Genomic DNA, 17,412 nt, shown 5'->3' on the forward strand with positions numbered 1-17,412 from the left:
TTGCCCAGGGTTCCACGATTGTAGGGGCCTTCGAGCAGAGGCAGAATGGTGCCTCCGGAGCTTCTTAGGAGGCAGATAGAGAATGCTGCCCAGCTGCTCTGATAGTGAATTACTGTACTACCTGCCTACCAGCCTGCAGCCAGTGAATGGCTGCTGGTTGGTGGATGGCAGGAAGCATGTGGAGAGATGGTGGAGGGCTGCAGGAGAGTAAGTTATGATTTTTATGACTGAATTTGCTTTGTAAGAAGGAATAAAAAGACTAATGTAATTTTTGCAAAATTCTCAATCTTCTAAAAAAAAAAAAAAAAAAAGCGCCCCAATGTATAACAACTTGTGAGGTTACTGTATAAAAATATTAGTGATTAAGATGTTGGACTGAGATCGGCCCAAAACAATGGTAAAACTGTACACTTTAATAAGTTTATTGCTTCTCTTTTGCATCTATAGGCTTATTATGAAGAGAAATGTTGCTTGACCATGCTAACTGTGTGATATGGTAGCTTGGCTGTATTAACCCTATGCTGCTAGGACACTCTGTACTAGCTCTTTGAATGCTGGTGTGTTAACTGTTAACAAGTACAGAGCATAGTGTTGGCTAGAAGTTACATTTGTGTAATAGAGTTAATGTATTAACCTTTTGGCAGATGGTTTGTGAATTTTGACCCTTCTGACTAACAAGAAGCTAGTGGGTGTCAGTTGGGTACATTTGTGTGACAGTATTGTAGGGTCCTACGGCCCATAGACAGTACATGGTGGCAGGTAATATGTGTACATGGGTGCAAGAGAATGGTTTCGGGGTAATTAGGCTGTAACCCACTGGCATGCGCAGCACATTTTATTAGGGGGTGCACCGTCGGAGCCTGGGGTGTGTATAGTACCGCCTTTTGGGCATGTATAGCACCTACTGATGGTCAACGCATATAAAATATCCACCCTTGTACCAATCCTATTAAAGCAGATACATTGTCAGATGTTGTGGTGTACACCAAACAAACACCCCAGATGGCACTCACTGCAATTACACTGCTCCTCCTCAGCCTGGTCTGGCTCACCCTCTCTTTCCCCTGCAAACTGCAGCAGTTTACTTACAAGTCAGTCTCTCACTGACACTGACAGTCGCAGACTAGTACTGCTGCTGCTGGAAAAACGAGTGACGTGTCAATGTTGCTGCCGACCACCTGCCAGTATTGAATTTGTCTTCCTAAGAGGAACGCTGGCTGCATGCTGATCCTCATCAGTGGCTGGCGTTGGCATAGCATAGAAGGAGAGAGGTGGGCATGTGGCGGGTGTGATGGGTGGGTGTGTGAGCAGCATGACGTAATCACATCACATCATGCTGTTTTTGTACATGGAGGTGGAGTCGGGAGTTTGAAAGTCGGTGGCAGTGGCACCTTTGATTAACCCAGGCATCCGGTCAGTAATGCAGTCCTGCAGGGTGCAGTGTAGAGGGGACAGTAATCAGCCTGCTCGGCGATCCCTGCATCAGGCATGTGAGATTGGGGTGCCAGACATTAGGGGGTGCCTGTGCGCACCAGGCACCCTCCCTGCGCACACCTATGCTGTAACCTGTAACATACAGTAAACTACCCACATAAAGGATGCTGCGTTCAGTTTTCTCACAAATTATATACTGTACTATACTTACAGAACATGTATTGTTTTACAGATTCACCTACACCTTCTGGCTCTGTTGGTAAGCATGTCTACTTCCATTTTATAAAACTGGGGAATATGTTCCTCTTTGATTAATCTTGTTAAAAGCAAATAAAATAAAAAAAAGGTGGTTCTCTTAGATTTTCTATCTCACCTTCAGACAACATTGATTTTTGGTTTGCATATCCGCTGCTGCAGTTTTAGCTAAACAGTTACCCGCGATATTGCCGTAATAGCAAGTGCTTTCTGCGTTTTATTTATCACCCTTATCCAATTAGGTTGTGTGAAAAACGGGTGTTTATCACGTAAAAATACATAGGTCCTGCAAAAAGCCGTGGACCTATCTATTTTTGCAGCACTTATTGCGGGTTTAAGAGGCACTTATTCCGGATTATGCTTTGCATGCTTGAGGCATGCGAAGCATAATCCGCGAGCATCAGCGATAAGCGCTGGCTTATTGGGGTAAATTGGATAGCCCCATGCAATATAATTTCCAGCGATCTTGTTGTGTTCCTGTACCCTATATGTATGTGAGGCAGTACGGATGGTGTAATGGTTAGCATTACTGCCTCACAGCACTGAGGTCATGGGTTCGATTCCCACCATGGCCTTAACGGTGTGGAGTTTGTATATTCTCCCCGTACTTGCGTGGGTTTCCTCCGGGTACTCCGGTTTCCTCCCACAATCCAAAAATATACTGCTAGGTTAATTGGCTCCCAAGAAAATTAACCCTAGCATGAATGTGTGTGTGTGTACATGTGATAGGGAATATAGATTGTAAGCTCCACTGGGGCAGGGACTGATGTGAATGGCCAAATATTCTCTCTGTAAAAGCGCTGCGGAATATGTGTGCGCTATATAAATAACTGGTGGTAATAATAATAATAATAATAATAATAATATGTTTGGTTTGCTACTAATCATCATTATCAGTGCTCATTCGCACATACCCTATATTACGTGCATACAATACTCCTCTACACTGGTGTTTTTGTGCTTATGTCCAAGTGTGCATAGCCTGCAGTTCCATCTACACACCCTCAGGAAGCTTTGCCGGCATGAGAATGCACCATTTCAGCCCAGTTGCTCCTCTTCAGTCATAAGCGTAGATGTCACTGTAAAGCATATGACGTCACACAGCGGCCGGGCTGTGCAGGCAGCTCTTTGACGACAGTCCAAATTCAGCTGCCTGCACGGCCGACAGCGAGGGTCATTAACGACCCACGGGGCCGCGCATTGCTGGTCGGTGATGGCATACACACTTGCCGAGAAATTGAGCAACAACGCTCAGGAAGGGTGAAAATGAGCAGCGTCACTCATTTTCTCTCCTCTCTAGAAATGCCTCTGCATAGCTCTCTATAAGGGAATAATACCTAGAACATGTTATGATAAACATTGCAGGCAGCATTCCCAGTGATGATAAAATTTCTTCTTATTTTTCAGGCACACGTCCTACCTGTGCTCTTCTCGGACTTGTTCTCTTTCTACTGGTTCATTTTTTTTAATATCTCCAGCACAACAATGGCTTTGCATGATATGCATTACATTTATATAATCTTTTTTTGTCCTACATAAAATAGAATCAAAAGTAAAGTGATGTTTGTGTATTTTTTCTATATAACGTGTGTGTACGATGTACTGTACAGATGTAGTCAGGCTCAGCTGTACTGCAATGCGTACGCGCCCATTTGAGGGCACAATTTTCACAATTGCTTTATTGCAGCGAAGCTGAGCCTGGCTACATCTGTGCAGCATTGGTCTCAGAATGAATGTTAATAACATTTATGATCACAGGCTACATTGCTCGGGGGAGGGAAGTAGGCATCACCAGTTTTCTGTGTAGCCTCTGCAATCCAGAAACTGTTAAAAGATCAATAAAATGAAGAATCACATTGAAGGTCCTACATTCAAAATATTTCCTAGCATTTACATTAATAACATCCATAATTTTCAGATCACTCACCTGGGAATAGTAAAATACTCTCAGACTATCCAGTGGACACAAGAATTTTGTTAACTTCTTCAGGACTCCAGATAGAGTAGGTGGGATGGAGAAGTGATGATGCGGTAAATAATGCCATTTAGCCCTGGTGGCGAATCACTGCATTTGATGATATAAGTTGCGTCATCATGCCCTCCACACCAACACCCTGGTCCACCTCTTCTAAGAGCTCCTGGAGGACAGCCTCCAAAATTAAGTATGGGTAATAGGACTTATAATTACTACCAGGGCTGCCATCAGAAATTGTGGGGCCCAGGACTTACAAAATAGACAGGTCCCCTACTACCCAAACAAATATTCTGCCGCATCGCTCCACCTCTATGTGATGTCATACATTGTGACACTACATATGGGTGGAGCATTGCGGCCCTACAGGAACGGTTCACAGAGAGCTGATACACAGAGAAGGCTTGTTTTAAGAAGTCTTCCCTGCGTATCTCACCCACTGTTGTTTCACAGCTCTCATGGTATTGGCCGTAGGAGCCAGGGGTGGGCTCCCTCTCTGTAAGGGCCTGGACACCAGTCCCCACAGTCCCCCCCTGATGGCTGCCCTGATTACTACTGTACTTCACAATACCGTTAGAGACTCATTAATTTATGTTATGTATTCTATGTATCTCTATTTTAAAATCCCTCAATTATAGTACAGGTTATTCATACCACTGAATAGTGTTCATAGAGTACTGCAAGAGTTACTGCTGCAGCTGTTAGGCCACCTGAATCTATTGTGTTGTTTGCTTACCATTGTGAGTTAAAGGAGTTGTGCCATAGTTGCCTATCCTCCCTCATTCTGTAGGAGACTCCCTAAAATAGTAGCAATCTCCCTCACTCCCTGAATGGTCCCTCAATCTCCCTGAAAAAAAGAAATCATAGATACATACATTTAAATGGTATCATCAGTGCCATTTCCCTGTATTGGTTATAAGGCACAATGATCCCTATGGCTACATGTATTTTAAAGGTTTCTTGAGGACACTTACAGTATATGGAGCCTTTTGTAAAACAGAATACACAAACAAATCCTGCAAAATATAAGAGTATTTTCTTCAACAAGTAACTCTTACTAACTTTGGGGCTCATTTACATTTGGATGTAAGTCATTTTCATGACACGCCTCTCAGATGTAGCAGAACATGTCCGCACTGATAGGTGTTACTTTCACAATCTCCCTGAAATGCTTTTTCAAAAGTAGGCAAGTATGAGTTGTACACTTTGGACCTTATTCACTAAGGATTTCAAAATTTGCGAATCGCACCTCATGATTGCAATACAGATGCTATTTGACTGACCGGAAGCCAGCGTTTCTGAGCAGAAACCTGCCATTTTCTGGGTGTGTCTGAAAAAATGCAGGCGCGCCCACGCGTTTTAAAGGAGGGCCTCTGACATCAGCGATGACCACTTCCAGCCTCTTGTGTCACAAGAATTGTGGATGACCTTTCCTGGCGCAGATAGGAAAAATCTTTGATGTTACAGAAATTGCATATGGTTTTACGATCAGCCCACATATTGAGATGCATTCGCAATTTCTGCAATGGGCATTTTTTCTCAATTTCCGGACAGCAACTATTTGATCGCAGTAACTGCTTTTTAGCAAAAATTGCAATCCTTACTAAATAAGGTCCTTTGCCAGCTTTTTCATAATAAATCACACACCCATGTTATGAATAGTGGAACTGCCTCTAGGAACCCCAAAATACCTGGATTGGAGAGATGGCTTGTTGCCAAGAACTCAGTCCATCTATAATGATTCATCAAAGTAGGATTTTTTAAGTGATCAATGTATCTTTACATAATAGCTGTAATAAAGCTGATATTTGTCAAATTAGTATTTTCTCTAGCATCCATAAGGGATATTGGGGACAGATTAGTATGATGGGGTATAGATGGGTCTCCTGTCAGGGGTTCCCATAAGGGAGGATGAGAGTCGTCAGCAGTGACTCCTGAGCAGCTACAGCAAATCACTGTTCTTGCAAAGAAACAACCTATTGTCACCCCTGACAGAATCTGAAGATTCTGGGAGATTTGACCTACAAAGCAAGGCAGCAGGAGATTTATGACTGAAATAGAAGCCTCCCGCAAGATGCGTTAGGGTAGACAACTATGAAGCAATACTCTGCCTATAAGATTCTGCAAAGTAATATTGTATAGTTTGTGATAGTGCAGTTTGGCAAATATCTTTAGACTGCGTGGGTCACCTTCTACCACTTCAAACTCCACATTGTGTGACCTTCTCTGCAGATGATGATTATCTGAATGATTCAAAACAGCTGTATTTTGACAAGACACAAAGCCAGAAAACTGCAACTGGAATTCATGGAATCTCCTACAAAGGTTATTTCTGTCTGTCATAATAATAATAAAACAAAAAAAATAATAGGATTTGAAATACCTACAGGTAAATCCTTTTCTCGTTGTCCATAAGGGATATAGGGGACAGATTAGTATGATGGGGTATAGATGGATCAAAGGAGCCAGTGCACTTTAAATTTCTTCAACTGGGTGTGCTGGCTCCTCCCCTCTATGCCTCCTGCTACAGGTCAGTTATAGGTAAAACAGTGCCCGAAGGAGAATGACATACTTGAGAGCAGGAACATAACAACAATAAGTGTGGTGAGATTTACACACCAGCACACCAAAACATAACCAGGCCAGCAACATTAACAGCAACAGCTGAACAGGTAACACCTAACAGAGAACCTGCAGAAAGTCACCGCACAGAGGCGGGTGCCCAATATCCATTATGGACTATGAGAAAAGGATTTACCGGTAGGTATTTAAAATCCTATTTTCTCTAGCATCCATAAGGGATATTGGGGACAGATTAGTATGATGGGGTATAGATGGGTCCAAAGGAGCCAGTGCACTTTAAATTTCTTCAACTGGGTGTGCTGTCTCCTCCCCTCTATTCTGCCTCCTACAGGTCAGTTTAGAAAAAAGTGCCCTCAGGAGAGGATGCACATTCTGCAAGCTCCAGAGTTTTTCTTCAAATTCTTTTAATCTTTTATTTCTTTCGGCATGCTGTTTGGGCAACAGCATACCTGCGCCGGAGGGTGGGGGTGGGGTCACCGGCCTATTAAATGTGCAGAGCCGCTTCCCACCATCCTGAGGGGCTGTTTGTTCAGCGGGGCATGGAGCCTTGGCTGTCGCAGCCACAGCATGCCGCACCGCACACCCCTAACACTGCCTGAAGGTGATCATCGGTGGTGAGCACACACCAGGGACCCCGCTAACGGGGGCCCCCGGTTCTCTGTGCAGCAGAAGCGCGGGTGAGGTGTACAAGTCCCTCCTGTGGGGGACCCGCTGTGAGACTGGCCAATATAACTTGTACCAAGCATTTATGTGAGGCTACAAACACTTAGGAGACATGGCCAGTATAAAGATTACACAGTAGCTCTGGTGCCATGGCAGGGGGCTGAGCTACATCAGAGCAGGCTCAGCTGCATTTTGGCACCTTCCTCTGCATCAGCAGCAGCAGCCTCACACAGCTCCTCCATAACGGTCACACGCTGGATCACTGGTACCGGGTGTAGAGGGGGAGAGCTGCTATATTGTGCACAAATAACATTCCTCTGAGGGAATTTTCATAAGACAGTCTCACTGTTGGTTATGTATATGTAAAATGCTGACAGCCTCACTGGGACTGTGCAGCTTTGGGTGCGCTGGTGTCCTCTCTCCTGTGTCACCTCTCACATGCAATAGGGCAGGCTGGTATTGTATTTCAGGCTGTGTTGTATGTGTATTATGCCTGTTTTTCTTTTCACAAGGATAAACCAGAAGTTATGCAGTGTGTGTAATGCTAGATTTTCCCCTAGCTCATCTGGCTCAATCTAATGTGAGCAGTGTAGTCATTCATCACAAAATGCTGATAACAATGTGGGGGAGAGTCAAGAGCCCTCCTATGATGTCTGATATATCATCTCAACTCACTGCAAATGCCAATAAGACTCAGGAACTGCAACAAGCAGTGGCAAATCTAGCTGCTAAACATCCCCCCTGTCCACTACAGGTGCACAAAAATGTGTTTACCTGCACTTCTATCAGATACCGATGATGATAGGATGACAGGATGATGGGGATGATGTGGACCACATAGGTGGGGATTCCACCCCTACACAGGTTATTGAACCCCTCATATTGGCTATTCGGGATGTGTTAAAGCTTCCCCTGTAGGATATAATCAGCAGTCATTTTTATTCCCACAAGACAAACTGACAATAACATTTCCTGAATCCAAGGAATTGGATGATTTATTTAAAATAGCCTGGAAGAATCCAGATAAAAAATATCAGGTGTCCAAACGGATTTTTGCATACATTCCCCTTTGCCCCTGAAGGTAGGAAATTCTGGGAAGAGTCTCCAGCAGTAGACGTCTCAGTCTCTTGCCTTTCTAAAAAGGCGGTACTCCCTGCTCCGGGCTCCTTTACGGTAAAGGACCCGGCAGATAGGAAAATTGAGACCACTCTGAAATCTATTTACACAGCTGCAGGTGTAGCTCAAAGACCGGTCATTGCCAAAACCAGACGGGTCTGTGAGACCCATTCTGAATCTGAAGTCCTTGAATCCTTACCTGAAGGTTTTCAAATTCAAGATGGAATCGTTGAGAGCAGTGATAGCAGGCCTGGAACAACAGGAATTCCTAGTGTCCCTGGATATCAAGGACGCTTACCTCCATATCCCAATTTGGCCTCCTCATCAGGCCTATCTGTGGTTCACTCCACTGAATGATCACTACCAGTTTCAGGCATTACCCTTTGGCCTGTCTACAGCTCCAAGGGTGTTCACGTAGGTGATGGTGGAAATTATGTTTCAGCTCTGGGTCCAGGGGGGTCAACGTAATTTCATACCTGGATGATCTACTAATAAAAGCGAGTTCCAGGGAATTTCTATTGCTCCATACAGATCGCACTATCCAACTTCTGTCTCACCACGGGTGAATCCTCAATCTGCAGAAGTCCCACCTGGAACTGTCTCAGCGGCTCCTGTTTCTGGGGATGCTCCTGGATACTGTAGCACAGAAGTGTTCCTCCCAGAGGAATATGAGAGAACACTTCAAGAAATGGTTCACATGGTGTTCCGATCTGCTCGAGTATCCATTCATCTTTGCATAAAATTGTTGGGAAAGATGGTGGCCTCGTACGAGGCGATACAGTTCGGAAGGTTTCATGCCAGACCGTTCCCATTGGATATCCTGAACAAGTGGTCTAGTTCCCATCTTCAGATGCAACAGATGATTCGACTGTCACCCCAGGCCAGGATTTCACTCCTGTGGTGGCTACAGTCTTCCAGCCTGCTGGAAGGTCGACGCTGTGGGATTCAGGATTGGATCCTCCTCATGACAGATGCGAGTCTGAGAGGATGGGGATCTGTCACCCAGGGGGTGTAGTTCCAGGGCAGGTGGTCTGCCCAAGAAGCTCTCCTTACGATCAACATCCCGGAACTTTGGGCCATCTACAATGCTCTGGTTCAGGCCTTCCGTCTACTCCGGGATTGGGCGATCCAGGTTTAGTTGGACAATGCCACTGCTGTGGCATACATTAATCAACAAGGAGGGACAAAAAGCTGATCCTGCATTTAAGAAGTGTCAAGAATACTGTTCGGGGTGGAAAGAAATGCAAGAGCACTGTCCACAATCTTCATTCCGGGGGAGGACAACTGGGAAACGGACTTCCTCAGTCGTCACGATCTCCACCCAGGGGAGTGGGGATTACACCCTGATGTGTTTCAACAGATCATCGACAGGTGAGGCTGCCCACAGATCGACATGATGGCCCCTCGCCTCAACAAGAAGCTTTGTTGCTATTGCTTGTGAACCAGAGACTCTCAGGCAAGCACAGTGGCCTTACCAGCTGGTCTACCTATTTCCTCCGATTCCATTGATCCCCAGGATACTCAAGAGGATCAGGCATCAAGGAGTACAGGCAATCTTGATTGCCCCGGATTGGCCCCGAAGAGCGTGGTATGCGGCTCTTCTGTACATGTCCGTAGAGGACCCTTAAGAAGAGATCTTCTTCAGCAAGATCTTCTTCAGCAACGACTGTTCATCTACTCAGACTTACGGCAGCTTCGTTTGACGGCATGGATGTTGACTGGAACATCCTAGCTCACAAAGGGCTTTCCACAAAGGTCATTGCCACTATGGTGCAAGCCAGGAAACCTGTGACATTAAAATGCTATCATCATATCTGGCGGAAATATGTATCTTGGTGCGAGGAATGCATACATCCATCTGCGGAATTCCACTTGGGGAGATTCCTTTGTTTCCTGCAGGCTGGAGTGAATAAAAGCTTATGTCTTGGATCCATTAAGGTCCAGATTTCAGCTCTTTCCGTCTTCTTCCAGAAGAAGTTGGCTCTCCTGCCAGAAGTTTAGACCTTCTTGCAAGGGGTGCTTCACATACAACCTCCATTTGTGCCGCCTACGGCACCTTCGGATTTGGATGTGGTGTTACGCTTTCTACTGTCCTCCTGGTTTGAAACTCTGATGACGGTAGTAGACAAGGACCTCATATGGAAGACGGTGATGTTACTGGCCCTGGCTTCTGCTAGACGTGTCTCAGAATTAGGGGCCTTTTCGTGTAAAAGTCCCTACTTGGTCTTTTACGAGAATAGAGTGGAGCTCAGGACTAGACAGCAGTTCCTGCCGAAGGTGGACTCCGCGTTTCACTTGAATCGACCCATTGTGATTCCGTCCAGTTCTGGCACTTGTGCCCCTCCAGAGGCATTGGATGCAGTGCGAGCCTTGAAAATCTATGTCAAGAGGGCGGCTCGGATCAGAAAGATGGATTCCTTGTTCGTGCTTTATGATGCGTGGAAAAAGGGTTGTCCTGCTTCAAAGCAGTCTATTGCTCGTTTGGATTAGGCTTACTATCCAACAGGCCTATGTGTCGGCAGCCGTAACTGTTCCACAGTCTCTGAAGGCCAACACTACGAGATCGGTGGGGTCTTCCTGGGTGGCTGCCCGTGGAGTCTCAGCCCTCCAACTGTGCCGAGCTGCTACCTGGTCGGGGAAGAACACCTTTGTGAAGTTCTACAAATTTGATACCCTGGCCAAAGAGGATACCCAGTTTGGGCAGGCGGTGCTGCAGATGTCTCCGCACGTTCCCACCCATTTTAGAAGTTTTGGGACATCCCCATCATACTAATCTGTCCCCAATATCCCTTATGGATGCTAGAGAAAATAGGATTTTAAATACCTACCGGTAAATCCTTTTCTCATAGTCCATAATGGATATTGGGCACCCGCCTCTGTGCGGTGACTTTCTGCAGGTTCTCTGTTAGGTGTTACCTGTTCAGCTGTTGCTGTTAATGTTGCTGGCCTGGTTATGTTTTGGTGTGCTGGTGTGTAAATCTCACCACACTTATTGTTGTTATGTTCCTGCTCTCAAGTATGTCATTCTCCTTCGGGCACTGTTTTACCTATAACTGACCTGTAGCAGGAGGCATAGAGGGGAGGAGCCAGCACACCCAGTTGAAGAAATTTAAAGTGCACTGGCTCCTTTGATCCATCTATACCCCATCATACTAATCTGTCCCCTATATCCCTTATGGACAACGAGAAAAGGATTTACCTGTAGGTATTTCAAATCCTATTATTTTTTTTGTTTTATTATTATTATGACAGACAGAAATAACCTTTGTAGGAGATTCCATGAATTCCAGTTGCAGTTTTCTGGCTTTGTGTCTTGTCAAAATACAGCTGTTTTGAATCATTCAGATAATCATCATCTGCAGAGAAGGTCACACAATGTGGAGTTTGAAGTGGTAGAAGGTGACCCACGCAGTCTAAAGATATTTGCCAAACTGCACTATCACAAACTATACAATATTACTTTGCAGAATCTTATAGGCAGAGTATTGCTTCATAGTTGTCTACCCTAACGCATCTTGCGGGAGGCTTCTATTTCAGTCATAAATCTCCTGCTGCCTTGCTTTGTAGGTCAAATCTCCCAGAATCTTCAGATTCTGTCAGGGGTGACAATAGGTTGTTTCTTTGCAAGAACAGTGATTTGCTGTAGCTGCTCAGGAGTCACTGCTGACGACTCTCATCCTCCCTTATGGGAACCCCTGACAGGAGAGAGAGAGCATCACATGATCACACACACGGTCTTCTTAACTGTGCTGGTGTGCACCTATCCATAGAGTGCTGCTGTTAGTGAGCAGTTAGGGTAATAATTTTTGTTAGTAATCTTTCTTTAGTTAAACACATTTTTTTAATAAGAGTATCTGTAGTCTGTAATGATTTGGGTAATAATATAATGGTATGGAAAACAGTACATCTAATAAATAGAGGTAGTGCCTAGGAGTTTCCAAGTATGTATTGATCTAATATTGTATGTTTATGTTATTACAGAATTATTCTATTCTGGCCAGGTCATCGCTTTTGATTTCTTGGTCAAAAGTTGTCAGTCAATGCTTGACACAAATGTAAAAGTAGAAAAAAACTAAATGACTAGCGCTACAACTACAGTATAAATTAGATAAGGGATTAGAAATAAAAACACATAAATATATTAAAATACAGTAATAGAAATATATATAAAAAATACAAAAGGTGGGAAATTCAATAAATCTCATTAAAAGATAACACGCCACAATATTAGCTCCTGAATGTATCTACTTTAGGGTTTTTACCATATCTGTTTGTAAATCCAGTAAAGCAGCAAAGAGTTACCAGAATGTGGATAGCTGTCCTATACAGTCTCTTTAGCAATAAACTGCAGAGTTGGCAGGCTGTATAGGTAGTCCACTAGGTATCCATAGGCTGCAGGCGTCAGGTCCAATGGAGGTGTATTGTAATCCTGTAATGATAGAGTAGATAGCTTAGTCAAGAGCAGGAATCCAGATGTATGATGTGGCATAAATCCAGGTAGGTAGTATGGCTTAATGCATTTTACTGGGGAAGGTCACTCATCTTCATCAGAAGCATAGCCCTAGTGTGTCCCGGAAGACTATTATATACTTCCTTAATTTTGTAAAATACATGGAAGCTGTGTGTCATCCATCAACCAAATGAGCCTATCCGTCAAAAAAACACCTACAAAAACTTTTATGGCAATTTTACCTAATGCCTTAGGGATTACAACTTTCAAATTATTATTTTGTATAGGAACAAGCAAAGAAAGTATCTTATATTTACTGCACCATTCAGTCCTGATCACATGATCCCTCCGACTGTGTGACTGGTACCAACCATTTGGAAAGGTACCTCCTGCTAATGACTTAATAGATTAATAGCAGTCACGTGATACTCATGAACTAAATCATTGAATGTCACTATGCAACCGTGTCAGAGGCTGCATCTCGCCCTGGTCATGTGACGTGGTGCCATCATGTGACCAGTATCAGCCAATCAATGTAACACTTCTATGTCCTGCTCAACAGACTTCAACAAAGAACAGAGTCAATCATTAGAATATGGATGCCTAGATAGTGTTTAATGTGAATAAAAATAATTGACATACTGTAATATATATATGGTTACACAATCCACTAGTATATTGCTAGAATTGTATTGGGATGCAGATCAATATCAACAATATGCCATCCAATTACTAACACATGGTAATTTAAGCCTCACATGAATATAGAAACCACATATAAAACATAATTCCCATTATTTGTATATACAGTATAGTAATCACAGAGTTACAAGTTTAAAAAAGATCAAAAAGCAAAACATTATAAATAATAAAGCACCATTTATATTTGACAGCATTTCTAGAACAAATAATTATTTATTTATTACCAGTTATTTATATAGCGCACACATTCTGCAGCGCTTTACAGAGAATATTTTTGGCCATTCACACCAGTCCCTGCCCCAGTGGAGCTTACAATCTTATTCCCTATCACATGTACACGCACACACATTCACACTAGGGTTAATTTTGTTGAAAGCCAATTAACCTACCAGTATACTTTTTGGATTGTGAGAGTAAACCGGGGTACCCGGAGGAAACCCACGCAAGTACGGGGAGAATATACAAACTCCACACAGTTAGGGTCCTGGTTGGAATCGAACCCATGACCTCAGTGCTGTGAGGCAGTAATGCTAACCATTACACCAGCCGTACTAATTAGGTTACTAGGGATAAGAAAGACCCTTTGTTGGCGCACTCGTTAAAAACCTTATATAAGTTAAAACCTAACTTTTAATTAGATCCATGTAAAATAGTTTTTTATGGTTGATAACCGACAGACAGCTCACGAAGTCTAACACCAACAACAGATCCACTTCTCTCACTACACTTTGAATGTATAATTCTCCCCTCTTTTCTCATTCATGAACTCTCATCAACAATTCTGGGTAAGATACAGGAGTTTTTTCTAGTACCAAACCACACTTAAAATGCCCAATCTCATCTGATCTTGGTAGCGATAAAGTGTTGGGCCGGACCAGTACCTGGAGGGTGACCCCCAGAGAATATCCGGTGTAGTAGATCAAGGCGAATATCCAATCCATCCTAACGCTAACAGCAGATTCATACATTTTCTTGATTTCTTCCTTTTTTTTATTTCCCTTTCAAATTCATCACCATTTGATATAGATGCAAATGATATGAGTATGTAATTTCGCATTGTATAGTGAACAAAGGGTTTAATAAAAATTTCTGTTTAGAAAAACTATTTTACATGGATCTAAAAGTTAGGTTTTAACTTATATGGTCTCTTAACGAGTGCGCCAACAAAGGGTCTTTCTTTCTTATCCCTAGTACATTGACTAACCAGTAGTACTCTACTGTACCCTTGGTGCACCACTAACTAGTTGGTTTCATCAATATAATATTATTTTTTGTTTTGATTGTTTATTGGTGCGGAAAGATTACTGTACTACAATAAGTACTAGTTAAGTGCAATGGTTTCATTGAGACTGGTAGGATGAAGTGAATTAAATTGTAGCATCCAGTAAACCTCTTAATGATAAAGGTTATTAAATTTGTCCCGCTAGTGGTGGGAGGGACAGATCAAAGACAGATAATAGAGAGACAGCTGGGATCACCATTGTGTTTATGATTAAAATGACGTGGGACGCTATGGTTGGTACTATGATTAACAATATTGTGCTTATGTGCCATAAAACATTACAAAATGTAATGATCTTGTGGTCCGGCTGACATATTGAAGACAGCAGCAACAAGTCAAGAGATATATAGCAATTTTTGATTCACATGTTATAAAGGTTTTCAAATGTCAGACATCCTTCTGTATGGTTAAAGAAACAGTAGTCGTCTTCCTATCCATACGTAGACACACAGTACATCTGGGTTTACTATACCTGAAAAATGTATTAACCAGCCGGAGCAGAGGCGGAACTACCATTGGTGCAGCAGGTGCATTGCACTGGGGCCCCTGAGGATTAAGGAGCCTACTGCTCCCCAGACCAGCAATGAATAACCCCTGGCTTCCCCCCCCCACAGACCATTTTGAGCAACGTCGGATGACTGGCCCAGTACAGAGAGCAGTGTGGGCTCCACTGCCTCTCCCTGTCACCTACAGCAGAGCCGGCCCTAGGCATAGGCAAACTAGGCAATTGCCTAGGGCATCTGGTATGCCTAGGGGCATAAGCAGCTCCTGCTGATTAAAATGATATGCGGCATGCATATATTCTGTGTGTAGCATTTCATATGCAGATACAGCCACAGTCACACACAGTATATAGGCATGCCGCATATCATTTTATTCAGGAGAAGCTGCTTGTGCATCCTAGCCACATAGCAATGGAAATAAGATGCATTTTCATCAAAAATAGGCACCCGGCGTTATCAGAGCTACCAGTTGACTCGCGCCAGTTGACTCGCTACCAGTTGACTCGCGCATGGTGTATGGAGGCAAGATTTATGAGGACACATCTGTATCCAAGCAGAGGCAGAGGTCACAGTGTTAGCAGCTGTGTGTGTGTGTGTGTGTGTGTGTGTGTGTGAGTGGGTTGGTTGTGCAATAGTGTTCAGCATATGTGTAAGGGTCATTATACGTTTCATGTGTATATAAATGTGTATATAAATGCATTAATAATATGCAGCAAATGTGTAAAGGGCACTATGTGTGTCATTATGTGTATAAGGGCATTAATAATATGTGACATGTGTAAGGGGCACTATGTGTGTCATTATGTGTATAAGGGCACTAATAATGTGCGGCATATGTGTAAGGGACATTATACATGTCATTATCTGTATAAGGGCATTATTAATGTGCGGCATATGTGTAAGTGACATTATGTGTATAAGGGCATTAATAAGGGTTGGCATAATGTGTAAGGCGCAATATGTTTATAAGGACATTAATAATGTGTGTCATATGTGTAAGGGGCATTACTGTGTGGTATTATGTGTATAAATGAATTACTAATGTGTGGCATTATGTGTATAAGGTGCTCTACTGTGTGGTGTAATGTATAGAAAGGGCACTACTGTGTGGTCTAATGTGAATAAAGAGCAATATGGTGTGGCGTAATGTGAATAAGGAGCAATATGGCATGGTGTAATGAGAATAAAGAGCAATATGGTGTGGTGTAATGTGAATAAGGAGCTATTCAGTATGATGTTATGTGAATGAGGGGCACAACTGAGAGGAGTAACGTATATAAGGTAAAGTGGTACTACTGTGTGATGTAATGTGAATAAGGGACACTATCGCATGATAAATTATGAACAAAGTTGCAGTACAGTGTGGCATAATTTGAATTGGGGGTACTATTGTGTGGCCATGCCCCTTCCTAGCAAGAACACATACCTTTTGGACTGTGCGCCAAAAGTGCACACTGTTCTTATTTAAATTACAGGGGGTTGGAAAACCAAAATAAGGACTGCTATGGGTGAGGGGTGATGGTGCTGGGAAAGGGGTGCAGGGTCAGAGGCAGAATTAGCGTTGGTGCTAGCGGGCACCAGCCAAACTCTTGCCTAGGGCATCATATTGGGTAGGGCTGGCTCTGTATCAATTATTGCTTGCAGGGACAGAGCTTGTGAAAAAGCTCTGTCCCTGCAATGCCATTCTGTAGCCAAAACAGGATATTTTTCATGAAAATTACCCCGATTAAGTGCTGCGCATGTGCTGCCGCCCGACAACGCTGCCACCGCCACCAGCACCCCCTCCCCGTCACAACGACCCTCCCCCATGCCGTGACTCCCCCCAACTCTTACCAACACCCAGAGATTGGTGATCAAAGCTCCTGTAGGGCTGCCAGTCATCGGGGCTCCCTGCTGCTGTGACCTCCAGTTCTGTACAGTGACCTGCATGGTTCTTCTTACAGAAGGCAGCAGCATTACAGTGATGTTGCCTGGTGCAGACATGCAGTCAGGTGCTGCTTGCTGCTGGAGAGCTGGGATCCAGGGGCCAGGAGGAGATGCATCAGGGCTATGAGGAGTGGCCATGGAGGCACCCCTCGTGAGCCATAGTTGCATCTGCCTCCTACATGTATGTGCCTCTACACATGACTTGATGTTACATGTGTCAGCATGATAGCGGCAACTGCATCTGATTAGACCCACAGCAGTGGCCAGCACAGTGTAAATGGAGGAGGCTGCATACAGAGACATCCTTCAGTTTTTTGCTAGATGAATTCAATGGCGCACTTCAGAGGCTAGCGCCCCTAGGTAGCCTCCCAAAGCTGCCTAATGGTAAAGTTGGCACTGTATAGCAGTATAACAGTTGTGGCATTAGAATAATTTGTTACGGAAATATATGCCTCATAGTGGGTGATGAGAACAATTTGGAAAATGAAGAATGATTTGTCTTTTTCTTCAAGATGATGATATACTG

General features: G+C 43.6%; 1 protein-coding gene and 1 pseudogene across 1 annotated transcript in view; both read left to right on the forward strand.

Annotated features, from left to right (window-relative positions):
* LOC134943685 (uromodulin-like) overlaps positions 1-3,180 on the forward strand; it is a 91,318-nt gene extending 88,138 nt beyond the window's left edge. The window contains exons 14-15 of the mRNA XM_063932394.1: positions 1,667-1,693; positions 3,097-3,180. Coding sequence (XP_063788464.1) covers positions 1,667-1,693; positions 3,097-3,158 — 89 coding nt within the window. The 3' untranslated portion in view covers positions 3,159-3,180. The remainder of the gene's footprint in view (positions 1-1,666; positions 1,694-3,096) is intronic.
* Positions 3,181-13,978: 10,798 nt separating this feature from the next.
* LOC134946148 (5S ribosomal RNA) lies at positions 13,979-14,096 on the forward strand (annotated as a pseudogene).
* Positions 14,097-17,412: the final 3,316 nt, after the last annotated feature.

Source organism: Pseudophryne corroboree, chromosome 7 (assembly GCF_028390025.1).
Source record: "Pseudophryne corroboree isolate aPseCor3 chromosome 7, aPseCor3.hap2, whole genome shotgun sequence".
NCBI classification, from domain to species: Eukaryota; Metazoa; Chordata; class Amphibia; order Anura; family Myobatrachidae; genus Pseudophryne; species Pseudophryne corroboree.